Raw genomic sequence first — 17,480 nt, 5'->3', positions numbered from 1 at the left:
ATATTCAAATGCAATTTAGTAAACGTTGAAAGGATATTCGAATTGTCGCGCACTCCAGGATAGACAACGTACGCAAGTACGTTCACACGATTCAATTTGAACAATTTTTCAGCAAAATCCTGTTTGCCACGTTCGTTGTACTCTTCAAACGAGTTATTCTTCGTCCTTTTTCTTTTCCAAATGGACGAAGTAAATGATCGAAGAAATTTTTATTTATAATCCACAGATAAATCTAAAACATAATTTTTTTTTTAGCTTTTCAATATTCAAAAATTCCACAAATCGTAATTCAAGCTAAGCTTATACCATCGATATAATTGTATTTCCCGAAAGATCGAATTGAAATTTTCTCACTGACATTTTATCGATTCCTCGATCATTTCCTACCATAATTTGAATAATAAAACGAAGCTACGTTCGAGTTAAACGCGAGCGACATTACTACCAATGCCAATCAAATAATCGAGAGAGCACACTTATACGTGATTACGTATATATGTATGTATAGTTTAATAGCATAAATCAATAGCATTTTACAAACGTACATGTAAGTAGAGCTAAACAATACAAAACGATATTGGCAAAAAGATCACAAAAGGCTCATCTCATAAAGTGTATCTTACTGTCGTCGACGGAAAATTAAATAAACGCAATTGTTAAATAACTTGAGAATTTTACAGTTTTCCTCGTGTAAAGATCAAATGTAGAAATCTCATTTTATCAACAAAATATCATATCAATTGAGATTGATCGGTGATCGAACATTCGTAATCGTGTGAACAATTCCTGTATTCGTACTTTGTGCCGTGCGCGTCGATCTATGCTTATCCTAAAGTAAACAACGACAAACGAAGGACCAACATTTTCGATGGCTTAACGAATTATGATTTATAAATGCGATTATTATATCTTTTTCTTTTATACATGCATCAAATACTAATAAATAATTTCTATCAAAATTTTCAACGAACAAGATTATGTACCTTCGCAACCATATGCAGTGCACATACTCGCGTACAAAATTTCTGATACAGGTTCGAAAATCGATAGTTATAGTGCAACAAGATATTGTCGGTAGATTGTTAGTTAATTTCTTCTAATTATATTTGACTTTATTTAGAAAATTCATTCGCATATTAAAAGCCTTTCGTTAGGCCATCGATGTCTACTTAGTCTACGCTTTTTGCATACCACGGCCATAAATAAATAAAAGGAGCACGGATTATACAACGGAAGGGAGACGGATCTACAAATACGGAAAGATACACTATACATTTATGCTAGTTCCGGTATGTACTGAACGAAGCAGTTTTCCGAAGCTCATGAGCAACGGTAACATCGATCAACTTCATAGTGTACACACGTTGCATCTGTGCTGAATGGTTTTGGTTCGATTCGAGCGGTCGATTGCAAACCCGCTAGTAACTTGTGACTGCGTTTTCTCCTACAACCGAACTCCTACATTAAATCTATACACGGGAAGCAAAAAGTAACGAGACAGATGTTCGATTTATCGGAATAAATCTCTGCAGCGTTGTAACAAACGCGTTCCATTAATACGTATGTCACGATCGCCATTCGATCAGGACACCGCAACGTAATAATACAACAATCGTGTGTCACCGCACACATCTCAATATAATTCGTAATATATATATATATATATGTATATATACATACTTATAAGTATATAAATATATATAAATATAGATATATGTATATATATATATAAGTATATATATATATATATATGATTATGTGTATTTTATTTATATGATATATGCATCCACGCGTGTGTATATATATATATAATATATATACGAATCATTTGTATTTCATTTTAATCGGATGAACATGATTCACACTTCTGCGAAGATAAACACTCTGATGCGTGTAAAATGGTGGTGTTGTCATATGAACCTCGTTTAAATCGTTTTTAAATATGAATCATCTCTCAACAAATCCATGACTGGGCGATTATTCTATTATCAATCGATTAATAATTATATGCACGTCATTTATTCGTTCGTAAGATTGTTTCGTATTTAAAGATCGAAAATATCTAAGATGTATTTTGTGTCACAGATTTATATGTACAAAACCGAATAAAACCGATGCAAGAATGTCAGGAACTATGAAACGAAGGACTTGATTTGAACTTATGCAACTTATAAAGAAACTCGATCCTGCTCTCTTCTTCTGCGACTTTCTCTCTTCCATATTTGAGAAGCGACGCACAATTTAAAAAATAGGTTTTCGAAATTTAAATATAAAGTATTTCTACATACGTACTATATGTACGAATTTTCCTTTATATTATCTTATGTAAGGAATGTGTTCGTTTCTTATAATTCTTATATAATGTATGTATTATGTTATCGTGTTATCCTAAATAAAAACAAAATGCAAATTTCGCTACTTGCTCGTAAAATTCTCTTAGATACATATATATGTGTTTTCTATGCAATTATTTTATTGCTGGACACGGTATATATATTTTCAATGTACCGCGTTTTTAAATTAAACACTATAGTACAGTAAAACAATAATTCGTAGTAAGGTTACGACAAAAAAGAGTTTGAATTAAAAAAAAAAACAAGCATCTTTCGAGCGAAGTGTCGAATTAAATGAAAAAAAATTGGGCGTTAAATAAAAAAATTTATTTTTTCTATCTAACGTTTCCCGTTTCATTTGATTCATAAATATTCATCAAACGCTTGTGTAACTTCGACGTGAAACGTATGCATATATTAGGAACACGTTCTTCAGGATGCAAGCGTTCTTTGAACTTACATTTTTACGGCTAACTAGATCTATGATACATTGTTATCCGACTTCCATAAATTTTTAGGATATACTCTTTCTCATGCTTAACAGCGATTAAAGTTGAGATGAAACATTGATAGCACTGCATCCTTAGAAACGCGTTCTATATACAGATCTTTTGATAGGTCATGCTAGAGTTTTCGATTCATGCTAGTACGTACGTAACACACAGTCAGAAACGATAAAGGGGAATCACAGGTGGAGCAAGGAGAAAGCTTTCGAATATAAATTTATGCTATATACGAACATAAAAAAAATATACATCTCGTGTTCGCATGATAAAGAAATATATATATATATATAAATGAGATGGCAGGAAGGAACGATATTACAAGATCGTTATGCCTGCAACTACAGATTCTGTGTGTCTCGTGCAATGACTCCCTGTCATTGGCACATTTAATTAATGAATTTTTTTATATACAATTTAATTAGAGCTTTACAATTTCCATAACAGACAGAGTAATCGTGAAGCATATGATGCCAATGCTAACACGGTTTAAACGTCACAGCTGCTCTATTTTCATATTTATTTATTTGTTTGTTTGTTTTTTCTCCATTATCACTCGCAAAACATAATAATCTCCAACGTATTCGTAAATATCATCTGTACAAGATATACTACTGAAATATACATCTCACACAAGATTCGTTAAAAATGATTAGAAAAGTTCTTCTAGTGATTATTGTTTCACTTCTTCTTTTTCTTGTTCGTTTACTTCTCAATGAATTTAATTGCTCTTCTCTGTCAGCCGAAAAATAAAACCAGCCATGGATTTTATACGTCAACGTATGAGGTACAGAAAACCAAGGAAGGGCCAGAGAACAAGCGGAGCAGAGGTAAGGGAATCGGGATGGGATCGATCATCTCGAATCTACTAATTACAAAAGAAATTTTGAGCTCCGTAAAATACAAGGAAAAGTCTACGATAGAGAACTAATATCATACAACTACTGTCATCGTGTCCAAATCTACTCTCGCTCGCGCAACAATAATAATCTCAAAAAAAGAAACGAAAATCGGCACGAAAAAGATCGTACATACAAAAAGGGAAGCTAAAGGTATAGATGAGAATGCGCCACGAGCATACAAATTCAATAGTACGGGCTAATAAATATAGAATCGCTGTAGCCGACACATTTGCGTGATACAGTAAACTCATTAAAAATACTCATCATCGAAAGGGATAACTATAAACATCATTTATAAAAAATATATGCTAGTAACCTGAACGCTTTGCAGTGTGATTCTTGGCCGTTTCTTTTTTTGCGGATACCCGTGGCATGCATCTACACATTATTGGATAAGTTACAAATTATAACTTCTTATTAAAGCCACATATTAAATTGAAAAAAAAAAAGAAAAAGAAGAAAGAAAAAAGAAATAAAGGTAATATCTGTACTTGTTACCTTCATTCATGGACCAATATTGTCCATTATAGTCATCGTATGTCGCACAGCTTTTTTGCTTTCTTTTTTTCTTTTTTTCTTTTTTTTTTTGTTTCTTTTTCATGTACACAATTCGCCTTTATCGTATTTTTAGCAATCCTATGCTTTGTTCGTAGGATTATACGTGGTAACAATGTTTCGCCTACACAAGAGTTCAGTTCTCGTGACCGCGTTGCGAGTGTAAGCTTGCGTACAACAAATATGTCTTAACAAATAATCATCAATATCTTTTGAACGTCGAGAGACGACATCCTTCGGTGATCACGATATGTCTTCCCACGGCGTTTTAACATATCTTAAATTAGCTTCACGCCTGCTAGGCCATCTAAAATTGGTCCACCAGCAGGTCACAGATCTCTACCGACATCGATTCCTTACTCGAACGTACTGTCAAACGGAACATCTACAAGATGACATTAACAACTGGCTCACCGAATTCCTGGTTTAAGAGATCCAATATTTAAGGAGCTTTGAAAGTTACCTGCGCTTGTTTATTAGGTTCTAAACGTAAGAGACATCCTACTTGTTGTGCCCTCATATGTACTATTCCTGCACAGACAAAATTATCAGGATTCGGATCGATACCATCCAGTAATTGCATTCCAAATCCTTGCAGTTTCGTGCGCACTTGCGCAAGATCCATCGGCTGTTGTGCTTTAAAAATTTTCTGTGAACGTTGTTGATTGGCTCTAAAAGTGTAAGTTGATTATATAATATTATTTCAACGTATTGCTGAACGAAATAACTTTTATTTGAATAGTAAAAATATGTCAAACAGTTTCTAAAATTATTTGACTACGTACTTTGATGACTTTTGTCATATTTAATAAATTAATAAATTTTAATGTAATAGTTAAAAGAAATAACAACCAAAATGACGATAGTAAAGTATTTATTACGATGAGTTACATACCCTCCAAGATTTTTCCACCGTGCAAAGAATGATTCTCCATTCATTTCTGTAGGCTCGAAGAATTTGTTGATCGTTAATGGTAACTTCATTGTTATCTTTTGTGGCACATTATTATAAATAAAGGAAATGATCATGCTTGGTGCATCTATAATATAGGAAAGAGAAAATTTAAGACCGTTTTCAAACAATATAAAAGTGAATAACATCAGTTTGATGGCATCTGTTTTAGAATGTTATGTAGCTTAACGTACCACTGTAGTCGTCGATACACTCTGCATTAATCATTTGTTGTATTTGAGCACCAGCTTCTAGCACGGGATCGACGGGCTTTACTTGTACAGCTAATTTTTGTTGATTTTCCTCGGGCCAAGATAGTTGAGGTTGAAAGCTGTGAAGAGCGTACTGAGTTTTGTTTCCGTAAAAAAGACCGACACGTCCCAAGTTTTGTCTGAATTCTGACTTTACTCCGATTTGAATTAAGTCATTTTCAAACAATACGCCGTTATTCTTGCACACGAATCTGTAAGGCATAGCATCATAAGGCACTTTAAAGTCTAGTACCTTCTCGAAAATTTCTCTTGATTAAATATTTTCTACATCGACATACTTTTTGGGATTATACGTGTTTTGGGCACCATTAGTAGCAACTTTGTTTGGCATATTATAAATATCACCTAGTACATCAAGTAAAACTCCTGTATTGCTAGTTGGTTGAGAAGACGGCGGTGTAGAAAGACTTAATAAATCTGCCGATGTATTATTAACAGTTCCTGTGGCACTGGCGGGCGCTTCCGCGTGATGATTAGCATTTGGTGCAGGACTTTTACTTTCTCTAATCTCATTCTCGGGAACTCGTCCTGGCTTTTTCCTTTTCAAAACGGCGAGAATAGAAGATTCTCTTTCTGGGAATGCTGGCATTTCTTCTAATACTGTAGCCTATAAGGAGAATTATAAATATTCACCAACATTTGCTGCAATCACATATACTTTCATATCGTATACAATTATAAATATCGCCGTTCCAGTGTAATAAAAATCTACTATTAAACATATCTAATCTCTCCATTATGAAAGTTTCGTAATTTTCCAAACATTCTTAGCCAATGGATGGCAGTAACGTAGTTATTGAAATATTTGTTTTTGTCTATCGCACTTCGTAGCAGTAATGATGTATTAGTTGCGTCGCAGACATACTTAAAAGTAACTAGAGAATGCAAACAATATTGTTTATCGCAACATTATGAAACATTCGCTTCGTTATTTAATTACAAATTTTATTATATGAAATCGATTTTCTTCATTAACTGAAAAATAATCTTTTTACAGTTGCGTCAATGTTGTACTGGAACAGCGATACGCTAATTAATTTGAATTGGACTTATTATTTACCAAAACATCGCTGGAGGCGATAATGCTTAGCTGAAGATACTCTGAAGCTCTTTGTTGTAATTCTGCATCTGCGCTGCGTAAGTTACTGTGTTGTCTAAAAACATCTTGAATTTGACTTCTCATTTCAGGAAACAGATTAACAAATTTGATATAGGTTGAAAGTAGCAACGCTCGGGTCATTGGAGAACACAAGTGATACTGAAAAATTAAGCAGAGAAAAGAGAAGAGGAAAAGAAACGGCATTAATATATTAAACATGGAATGTTTAAATATGCAAGAGTTTATAGACCTTACTTTGGAATGTAATAATTGAAATTGAACAGCTGGAGAAGAGCGCTGATCACCAGCAATGAGATTTCCAAACTCCCCAAGTATGTAACCACCAACTTTAACCATATTTTCGTGGCAAGCTGGTGCTTGTAAGGCCTAACAAATATCACATATATTTAATATCTTATTTATAACAAAATATTTAAATGAAAAAGATATATATACAATTGTGCGTTATCTACCTCGAAAACAGTCTTTGCTGCGTATCCTTGCACGTCATCTCTATTGATAACAATCTGGATAACTCTGTACCATACTTCTTCCGAAACATAATCACCAGCTATCCTAATGAGATTTAGAATAACGTCAACATACCAAGTATAATCGGTAGCATATTTTTCGGCTAGAATCGCGACTTTAAGAACCATTTCTTCTCTAATAGAATAGTCAGCAGTTTCGAGGTAGTTTAACATTTCTTGTACTATTTCTTCCGCATTGCTTTTATCACACATAGCATACAGAAGATCAACAGCCTGTTGTCTAACAGATACGTCCTTTTCCATTTTCATAGAAAGAATGACGACTTCTTGATGTTTCTTCACCGCTTCGTGTGAAAGCTCTGATGTAGCCAAATGGCACATGGATTCCAGTGCTAAGTAACGAAGATTAGTTTCACGGTTGGATAGAAACTGACCGAGTTGATTGCACGCTCGAACCGATAAAGGCAGTTCACTGTCGTTATGAATAATTAAACTAATGGCCTCGAATAACACAGCGTTCTTAGCATTCGAGTGCTGCACCTTCTTTGATTTTGGCGGTTCTTGAGCTTTGTTTAATATGGTTTCTAAACATTCATTTAATCTACCCCTTACACCTGGATCTTCAGCTATTAGAAAGTAACAAATACGATGAAATTATTGCTGTGGCTACATTAATATATTATACAATTTGAACAAAAATGATTTACCAGGTGGGGTGTAATTCTGTAGTAATCGTAAAAGTTTAACAGAGAGCCATGGTGCTGGCACAAAGTAATACGTATAATCCTGTAGGTCTGTGTAGCTCGATGTCACGATCTATTGAGGTAGAGTAAAAATAAACAAACTAACATCTAACCATTGACTGGATTAACAAGCTGTGCCATACCCTGCTCAATCTTGAAACTGCCAAACTAACGCATCCTTTGTATTCGTCCGGATTTCTTTTTACAAGAGCATCTATTAAAGATGCAGCTGCGGTAACAACACCGAGATGTTGGTCATTTAAAAGGTGAACTATGCGCGAGGTCCATTCTCCACCAGGAACAACATCCGGTGCAGTACGCAATAACCGTAATAAACACAATGCCGCACTTTGTTTCACAACATCCATAGTATCTCTAAAATAAAAAATTATTTATAATTATTTTTCCTTTCTTTGAATAAATTGTAAAGGAGCATGAAATATTAATTACTTTAGCTACATACCCGGAAACGAGTAGTTTTGGTATTTCATTGCCAAATGCCTCTGCCATTTCTTTACTACCAATATTAGCAATACATTGCAATGCAAGGTTTACATGAATGGGATTTCGTGATGCAAGATCATTCTTTATACTTTGAATTATTAATTTAATGAGATCACTGTTTGTATTTACTAAAACTGATATGAAAAGGTAGCCCTAAAATTGGTGGTAATAGTTGCATAAAATTAAACTTCAGCATCGACATAATTTATGTGTGCATTATCTGTTTCAATAGATCTTAACGCTTACAATTTGTTTTTCTGAATATTTGTTAGACGAAAGTAGATTAACAGCCTCCATATGTCCAAAGTCAATGTCATGACCAAGCAAGAAAATAAAAAGGAGCTTGCAAACATATTTCTTTTTTTGATAACCGTCAAGTGTCTTATCTCCTTTAAATTTACTACGAATATTTGCCAACTCTTTGTTTATTCTTTTTATTTCCGCCTCTTTGCTTTTACCTAATAGGATAAGCAAAACAGAACAAAGTGATTAATAATTTTTTAAGCCTTTTGCAGATTATTTCTGTGAATATGGAATTATTGATGACATGCATTTACACACACACGCGCGCGCGCGCGCGCGCACGTATATAACTATACATTTGTCATTATTTTTATAGAAAACTATAATGGCTGCATGCCACTTGGACTGGCATCAAAGTACAGATGTATTGATTTGTCCTATAAGAGTCAATTTTGTGTCCCTCTTGTTATATAATTATTTATTGCATTATATATAATATAAAGATTATATAGTTAACCCATACGTTAATTTACATTCTATCCATATCTATAAAGATTTCTCAAGGTGGCTGGAAGTGTTAGTTTTAATATTCATTTACTCTATTATGCCAAGTATTACATATGAGTGTCTGGAGCGCAAGCTATATCAGAAAGATACGGCTATATCAGAACTCCGCCCCCTGTCTCCTACTCTTCATTGCCTTAAATACTCTATGTGTCATGTTTGTTTCAATGGCATCATATCTCTTAGTGAAACACGGGTCAAAATCTCAATGATCCAAAAGTTAACGAGTTTTCTTTTTTATCTGATAGCATATAATATACACGAGTGTCTAGTTAGGACTAATGTAAGATGCAAGTTAATACATTTTTTAGAAGTATCATTTAAAGACATATAAGTAACAAGAAAAGTGTTTTAGCTCACAATTTCTAATATCAGAAATGAATACAGCCAGCCCACGCATGCCATCTCCTCTCACAGCCGGCATCTTGTCTTCTTCTATTTAAAACCACCTGTGAAATAAAATACAATGAAAGAAATTTGTACTCATATCCCTGAGAAACGTAATTTTAATTTACAAAATTATGTTAACACGAAAACACATGTTAACATCTATCTACAAGCTATTTTTTATAACAATTAAACATTTCAATTATATAAATGTTTATAAGAAAATATATGCCAGGATGTTTTTTGGATTACAAAGGAATATATGTAGTTATAAAATGGTGTTTAATAAACATAGACAGAGATATGTGATATGAAAATAAATATACAAAAAGATGAATGGAATTCTTCATATCGCTGCTTATGGGATAATTTATGGAAAGTTAATTGTAAACTCGCAAATATGTGTTTTTATTTGACGACATGCAATAGACGCATAGAGGAAGGCCGAAGAAAGTGATTTAAACGATGTTCGTTGATTAAGTGTACTCGAACCAACGAGCCCCTTGGTCTCTTCAAATAACTTTAAAGAAGAATTCCCCATGTTAGATATACGTTCGATGTTAGCGAATGAAACTAGCATATTACATGAACATTGGGAATTGAAAGGGCAAGTTGTGCGAAATAATGCAGCGTCTACTCTGACGCTCGAGAGAAAAATCGAGTGATTAAGCCGGTAACGCGTCCTAGATTCCGACGGCAAACGCTCTTTGACAGCGGTGTGATGGAAACGTTGATAGTGGTTCGCATTACATGAAAACTGCCGACATTATGTTGAAAGATTGTAGCAACATTCGCGAAGGAATCACCGAATAATTCAACGTATATGGATCGAGCAGGCAAAAAGAATATTTGAAAACGGATAAATAGATCGAACGATGGCTTTCTGTCTCCGATGACCTGTCGTACTGATGGCAAATGCAACCAGTGCGACCTATGTTTTCTGAGGAAAAGGTTATCTGCTACGCATCTTCTTGGTTATTGGATCAGTTTTAAGTACATACCAATCTGGGTTAGGGTAACGTTCACGCACAGCTCTGTCACGTAGTACTCGGTAGGCGTGAAACTATTCGCGAGTCGGTGCCAGAGATTTCGTGGCTGTCGCCATTTGCAACCGCTGACTAGCTGACGGCTACCCGTCAAATGCCATTAGGCCTGCGCTTTCGACATTGCGCGGGTAAATTCGTATTTCAAATCTGCTGCTATTTCATCGATCGCTTTTTATATGATTATGTCATTGCTTATAACGTATGAGACAAATTTTAATTGTTGTTATCATATCGTGATCCATTGCATCTTGTTAATATTCGTTTAACAATCGAATATTCGATATTTCAATTTTTACGGTCATTTTGACATTTCTTAGTAATATAGGAGAGAAGATTTTATAAAGTCTAATAACTCTGTACTGTAAATAATAAGATCATACGATAAAAATTTTATTCCAAAATATAATTATAAAATAGTGAGAGGTTTTGGAAACCAAAAAGCTCCTAATGTTCCTTTTATCATGCAATTAATACGTTAAATTGAATTAAACCAGGTCGTCAAACTTTGATTTAATTAAAAGCATATTAAACGAAGTTCATATTACGGGAAGGTATTTATTGAAAATTTGTTTGTTATTGCATGTATATTTCTTAAATAAAAAAATTTATTTACAATGTATCAACTTCAGAGATCATTCACGTCTTTAAAAATGTACGATATCTCCTTATATCATCGTGCCACCTGCTGCTGTATCTTCTCAAGTAACATTTCTATCCTAGCATTCATAACAGGTTGTCCTTTTCTTGTTTTCCTCGAAAGTTGTTTGTACGTTTGCATTCTTTTCTCTTTATACTTTTTCAGCGCTTCCTCTCTTTCAGCTTTCACTCGGCAAGCTTCTTCCTCTTCCCTCCACTGTTCATTCCTTCTATCGAGAAATTCCTGTCTTGCTTTATGAAACGCACTTATCTTTCTCTGATGTTTCCTTCGAACAAACAGGAATTATCTTTGAAAATCAATATGAATTTTGAAGATGTTGCTTATATAAAACGTGAAGATGTTTCCTATATAAAACGTAGTAAGTATACATACTCGTGTTCGTTTTGATCATTAGCTTCGAAAGCGAATTTCTTTAGATTTTGTTGCTGGTCCTTGCCAATTTGCTTGTAAAATTCTCGTACAACAGCTTTCTTCCTGCGTTGCTCCCATTGACTAACTGCAATATATAGTACAATTAAAAAGTGAGAATAATATTCTTAATGATATTTGAACTTAACCTATACGTAAACTAGATTACTCGATAGTCTCACAAACGTACCTTTGTATTTATTACTGTACTTCTGCAGTCTATACTCCTTTTTGTTAAATGGCTGTTTTCCATTCCTTACATATTCTGACTGTTTTTTATTAAAAACATCCTTTACATGGCTCTTCATGATTACGACAAGCTTCACGAGATGCTAATTTAGTTGCGACAGTAGACGCAAGGGGGACTTGAGATCAATTAAGCGGGCGCGTTAACCAACGACAATTCAAAGGGAAATATTTTCCATCGGTACGATGTGTATCGGATAATCATTAGAATGTATTTTCTTGAGGAAAACAGGCTGTTACTTTACCTTCATTCGTAAACGTTCGTGCACTATCGTTATGCACATAAATACGTGTTATACTATTGAGTAATATCGTTTAATATGTCGACAGAAGATAAATGCAAAGTTGGATAGGTGTTGGTGACTTAAAATAAACTTCTATTCATGGTTAAAGTAAAAATATACCAAGGAGTAATAAAGTCGTATTTATATTTCTTACAGACTTATTTACATTGTCACTGTTTAGTAGATACAGCTGAATGAAATATTAAGATACTTATTTGATTGTCAGTGTCGAAGGTTTCAATGGAAAAATTATAATGCCAGAGTGTACTAAGAAAAGCAAATTACAAAGAAATTACTGTTGCACGATCGACTGAGTATATTACGGGCACTTGTCATCGCATTACATATTGTCAGTTTATTCGTGGCAGTGACATTGGCCAGTGATATGGCTACATTTATTCGCGTGTACTAACATTGTTTTCACGCACGTGTAGCAAAATGAAGGATGACCATCGACCATCGATATCAAATATGACATTGTTAATGCGATCTATATAAATAAACGGTTTAAAGGAAAAAAGAAGTTATCCCCTATGCTACCACGTTTCATTAATAATAGTATTTAGATGTGTGATGTAATGGGTACGTTTGTGCGCAAATACAGAGCGCTGAGAATTTAAGCACTAAAAATTCATTTGAGCTATAGATCGTGTATATAGGAAATACAAACGTGCGTGAATGCTATAAGTAGTTGCAGCCGGATCGTATTGCAAATCCGCGTAGCGCGAGTGTTACAACAAACCGGTTAGGATCATGTTTCACAAGTTTGCAAAGAAATGGTTGAAAATTCGGTGCTATAATATTCATCCTTCCTGATATGGTAATAGGTGGTAAACTCGTCTGGCGTTATTATAATTGTTTTATTCACAATTACCCTTGAAATTTTCTTCCAACTGAAATGGTACATTAGACACGATATTATGTACGTAATATTATTAAACGTTAAATATAATTGAGTGTTTGGTTAGTTATACATACGATGTATCTTGTATAGAATATACAGTATGTCACGTCACACGTGCCGATGATATACACGTGCTACTGAATTATCGCGGAGATTGAAATTGAGGGGACAATCTGGTCGAAGGCTCGGCAATTTTACTGAATAAAAGATGGACACTATGATATCAGAGAGTGACATCATGGCGCGTTAACCTCAGTCCCCATTTGTACTCAAGTCAGTAGTGGCGATGCGAAGTCGTCGTACGACGACACCAGTCAAGTCAACCTCCTCATTCAATCGTTCTAAGTAAGCCAAGTACAAATGACTATTAAGCGCTCATTGCCTGTTTGCTGCCGAAGTATTGAATGAAATTATCTTTTACCATCCCGGTTGTGTTATCGACACCTACTGTCCACTCTAACAAATTATTTGTAATCTAACCGCGCGAGCGTCTCGAACAAAGAACGGTTCTCTCTTTGTTTGCTCGCGTAACATTAATTAACATTAATTAACGTAATGGAACTTTAGTTTATCCTTGCTGTCCTAAAAACTAGGAAATTTACGAGACAAACTATTTTCTAGATGTGTTTATGCAAAATTTAAGATACGTCCGCAGAATCGTTTATCGCTTCTCAAAAGTTTTTCAATCAATTTTTAAAACTTTTGGTTTCCGTTGGCTTCCGTTCTCCGGTTCTTTGTGATATCGGAGGAAATTGGCGCGGAGAAAGTTGAAGAAAATTCGCGCGGTACCCTCGACATTGAATGGTGGAAGAACGACGGTCGAAAGGGTCGAACGATTAAAGAATTCCTTGGATCGAATCTGGCCTCGGATATGGCTCTCTGTCGGACTTTGTCAGCTATTAATAGTCAGCGGTGTCGAAGAGGTGTATGTATAGTATGTACTATCTTTTCTACAACCTCCGTTTAGTTGTTTTCTTCTGCATGCCACGCTACATATAATTGCCTGGCAAGCTGTTTCGTTTCTGTCTCCTTGTCTGGCATAACAATGTAATTATTCAACGAATTGTGTCGCACGAGTAACTCAATTTCGACATAAGCTGGAAGCTTAAGAAATTGGCTCTTTTAAATGCGTGGTAAAAATCGTTTTTCGAAGCAAAGTTACGAGACATGCTCGTTTTCTGTTTTAATCTGTTCTTAGATTCAGATTCTCTAAATATTTTCTATTATTCGAGTAAAAATTCCTCTTCGAAGCGAAAGTAAATAAATTTCATTTAATCGTGGTTAACGTTGTACAGGCTACTGAAACTTTATGACCCTTCTTTCAGGGGATACCAAACGAGTCAGTGTACAATATGTATCTATTATCAATCCAATATATATATATATATATATGAAAATTTCATTTTCTTAGTTCCCCAGTAATCCCTATCCAATACCGTTGCATAACGGATTTGTCCCAAAATGGCGAAATCGAAACGACGCTTCCAACATAATGACCTGAAAAACAAATAAGATCGGGAAGATGGAGCAAGCATTTAAATTCGGTAGAAACAGTTAAGAATAAGATGTTTTCGTCTTGTTGCATCCATTGTCATACCTCGGGATTGAGCAACACGTACAGCGACAACTCGCTACGTAACGAATGGACGTAAGACCAATCCATATTAGCGACGATTGTGACGCGTTTTATCGATCGGTAAAACCTCCACATAGGTGACGTCATGTTAACCACGTTCTCCCACGCAAGACCGACGAGAAACTTAAGAATTCGGCGAACGTCTGAGAGAGAGACACAGACGAAAAGATCGACGATTCGTTCTCTGTAAGAGGAGCCTGAAATATCGTCTGGAGGCTCGAACAATTTGACATTGACACACTTCGTCATCAACATCGGTCTTCTCCGCTCTCTTCTATGTGCTTTTACGTTCTCAGCGCCGTTTAATTTCGTTTACATTTTAACGCTGCTGTTCTACGAACAGATTTCTTTATTTCACGACTATTGCAGAGTAAAAGTCGATCGAAAACTGAAAAGAGATCGTCTTTGTCGATCATCTTGTTCACTCTGCTAAATCATTTTGGAATTTTCGATCTTTGCACGAGGTGGTGCAAAGAGCCAAAGAGATGCCTGTTTGCACGTTCTCTATTTATCTATCTCATTCGCCGGTAATCAAGCCTGGAATTTATAACAAGGAGGAGTAACGGGATTCTTTTATAGGTATGGGGAAATGTTAAAAAATTTTCACGGACGCACGTTCAAATTCAATCGCCAATTTCCTGCGGAGATTATTCATGCACGCGATTCGATACGAACGAGGGTTGTTATTCACCCGGTTTGGTCGAGTAGAGCGTGATTCAGTCCTCCTACGTTGTCGTCCGTAGCTATAGCTACCACGAAAATCAACTGCACTCCTCGTCACTCGTTGGATCTCGAGAAAACATTCCACATAGTTTGATTCATAATAAGATCGTGGACGAGTGCGAAGCCGCAGGCAGCACTATTTATGAACAATAAGAAGGCGTCGTGACGCGTCGGTCCATTCAGTTCAGTGCGTATGACGCGGTGCGACGCGTGAAAATAGCGGTCAGCATCATTTGCCTGCGTGATTTAACTCCATGAAAAGAAATATCACGCAGTTCCACCAGACGTATACAGAAAGTTGCGTAGTAACCGCGGCCTTCGTGCCTCTCTGGTACGCCTGTTCAAATTAGAACACCTGAATGTTCACGCGTGATTAACAAGAATCTAGAAAGAACGAACGATCCGAAACGAAATGCGAATGATCGTCACGAATTCTTTGCGTCAAATTTTATACCTACTTGAGCTATTAATAATAACTAAAAATAATAGCTATTAGAATAGCGAATCAGCGAATTTATACGGATGATTTAAATTTATGTAACGCGAAATGAGTCATAGATACAAAGCGATGCGAGATGGTGTTTTGGCAACTGTTGAGAATAAAGAAGAATTTGTTTCTTATACTCGAATAGGATTTTATACTAGGAAGTCCTTCTGTTCTTACGAAAATGACTGGGAATACTTTGCAATAATTGATAATATCTACAGCAATGTTACTTGCGTTATTTTAGGTACAAAAATTTAGTTCAGACTCTTCGTGAAAGTTGCGTGGCTTTGTTGTAGATAATGGGGAAATAGATATCTCTCTTGCTCCTTAACTTTAAGCGGCCGTGAAATGTAACAAGCTGTAACAATAGATATTCGATGACAAGTGTGCTAAATATGTTCATCGGTAGAATGTCGTTAAGTACAGCTACTGCGTGCAGATCGAGCAAATTTACCAGAAGACAAGACTGCATAACTGGGTCGACATGGTAATCGACGTCCTGACGCTTTTGCAAGCATCGTTGACTTCGGAAAACCTCTTGATGCACCATGTAATTTAATTAGCCAATTAATATCGTGAAAATCGGATGATCCGCGAATATGCCACGTTAACGCGTATAATTTTACGTCCGTGGCATAAATCGTTAAAAGATCAATTCTATAACATTGCAAACGTAATAAATGACATTAAAAAAGTGTTTTTATATAACGACGACGAATCAAAATTTTTTAGAAATTCGATGCCGATAGAAATAAAATCTTCTATGCGGATATACGCATCTCCGATCTAAAGGCAATCAATAAGGAAATGATCGTACGGTCACGTATTAGTCATCGTTTCTCGTATAAAACACACTCGTTGGAGCTATGTGCGAAATCATAACCTATAGACGCCCACCGATTCTTCTTAGATCACATATTTATTCAGAAACTTTGTACGTCGTGTGCACGTATGAATAACTTGCTACCTTACATGCTGGTTTATGTAGGAGATCCTGTTTTACTTGGAAAATATAAAACTTAAAATTCTAGTGTTATATCGTAAAATAGGGCAACCAACCGTCACCTTGTTGCATGCGTGTTAAAGAAAAATTTCGTACAACTTGCTGTTGTATCGATAAGTGCCCAAACGTTGTTTCTTAATAAACGTTTCTTAATAAAAAAATATTTGATACTTTTTAAGGATACTTAATATTTTCTTCGCTCTTTCATTTTATTTATCAAACGTTTACGAATAACGACTAAACGGACTAAATCTTGCGGAATAAATTCAATTCGGGTAATTTATGTTGCAGCGAGGATCAGAAAATTGCTTTAAAATATTCGACGAGCACTTAATTTGTATAATTTGCACTAGCTGAAGAGCGCACCTTTCGCAAAAAAATCCCAAAGCAAAAGAAAATACACGTCGTTCGGATCTTCGTGAAATTTCGTTCCCAGTTTGGACCGCGTGCACGAACCCGAACACCTCCGGAACATACCGAGCGACGACGAACTCCCACGAATAGCCGAGCGATTGCGTCGCGACTATTTAAGGAGCA

At 35.4% G+C, this 17,480-nt stretch overlaps 2 protein-coding genes across 3 annotated transcripts; both read right to left on the bottom strand.

Annotated features, from left to right (window-relative positions):
- Positions 1-2,638: 2,638 nt before the first annotated feature.
- LOC100743229 (AP-2 complex subunit alpha) lies at positions 2,639-10,693 on the bottom strand. Of its 2 annotated transcripts, none has more exons than XR_002947182.2 (14): positions 9,522-9,585; positions 8,601-8,812; positions 8,314-8,507; positions 7,994-8,225; positions 7,815-7,923; positions 7,090-7,733; positions 6,872-7,003; positions 6,578-6,775; positions 5,796-6,124; positions 5,440-5,708; positions 5,189-5,333; positions 4,757-4,964; positions 4,237-4,678; positions 2,639-4,116 (listed from the first exon to the last, which is right to left on the bottom strand). XR_002947182.2 is itself a non-coding variant. In XM_003491529.4 (14 exons), exons 2-14 carry the CDS (start codon positions 9,583-9,585, stop codon positions 4,601-4,603), a joined length of 2,814 nt encoding a protein of 937 aa, XP_003491577.1. In that variant the 5' UTR covers positions 9,586-9,610; positions 10,550-10,693; the 3' UTR covers positions 2,639-4,600. The 2 variants fall into 2 exon arrangements, 1 of the variants encoding a protein (XP_003491577.1); XM_003491529.4 differs by adding an exon at positions 10,550-10,693 and having other exon boundaries at positions 2,639-4,678; positions 9,522-9,610.
- Positions 10,694-11,159: 466 nt separating this feature from the next.
- LOC100743111 (thyroid transcription factor 1-associated protein 26 homolog) lies at positions 11,160-12,134 on the bottom strand. The gene is made up of 3 exons (XM_003491528.4): positions 11,851-12,134; positions 11,625-11,748; positions 11,160-11,517 (listed from the first exon to the last, which is right to left on the bottom strand). The coding sequence occupies exons 1-3, from the start codon at positions 11,966-11,968 to the stop codon at positions 11,265-11,267; spliced, it is 495 nt and encodes a 164-aa protein (XP_003491576.1). The 5' UTR covers positions 11,969-12,134; the 3' UTR covers positions 11,160-11,264.
- Positions 12,135-17,480: the final 5,346 nt, after the last annotated feature.

The sequence above is a fragment of the Bombus impatiens genome, unplaced genomic scaffold (genome assembly GCF_000188095.3).
Source record: "Bombus impatiens unplaced genomic scaffold, BIMP_2.2 scf_0581, whole genome shotgun sequence".
Taxonomy (NCBI): Eukaryota; Metazoa; Arthropoda; class Insecta; order Hymenoptera; family Apidae; genus Bombus; species Bombus impatiens.
The sequence above is the reverse complement of the archived record's forward strand: the minus strand, read 5'-3'. Positions and strand labels throughout refer to the sequence as shown.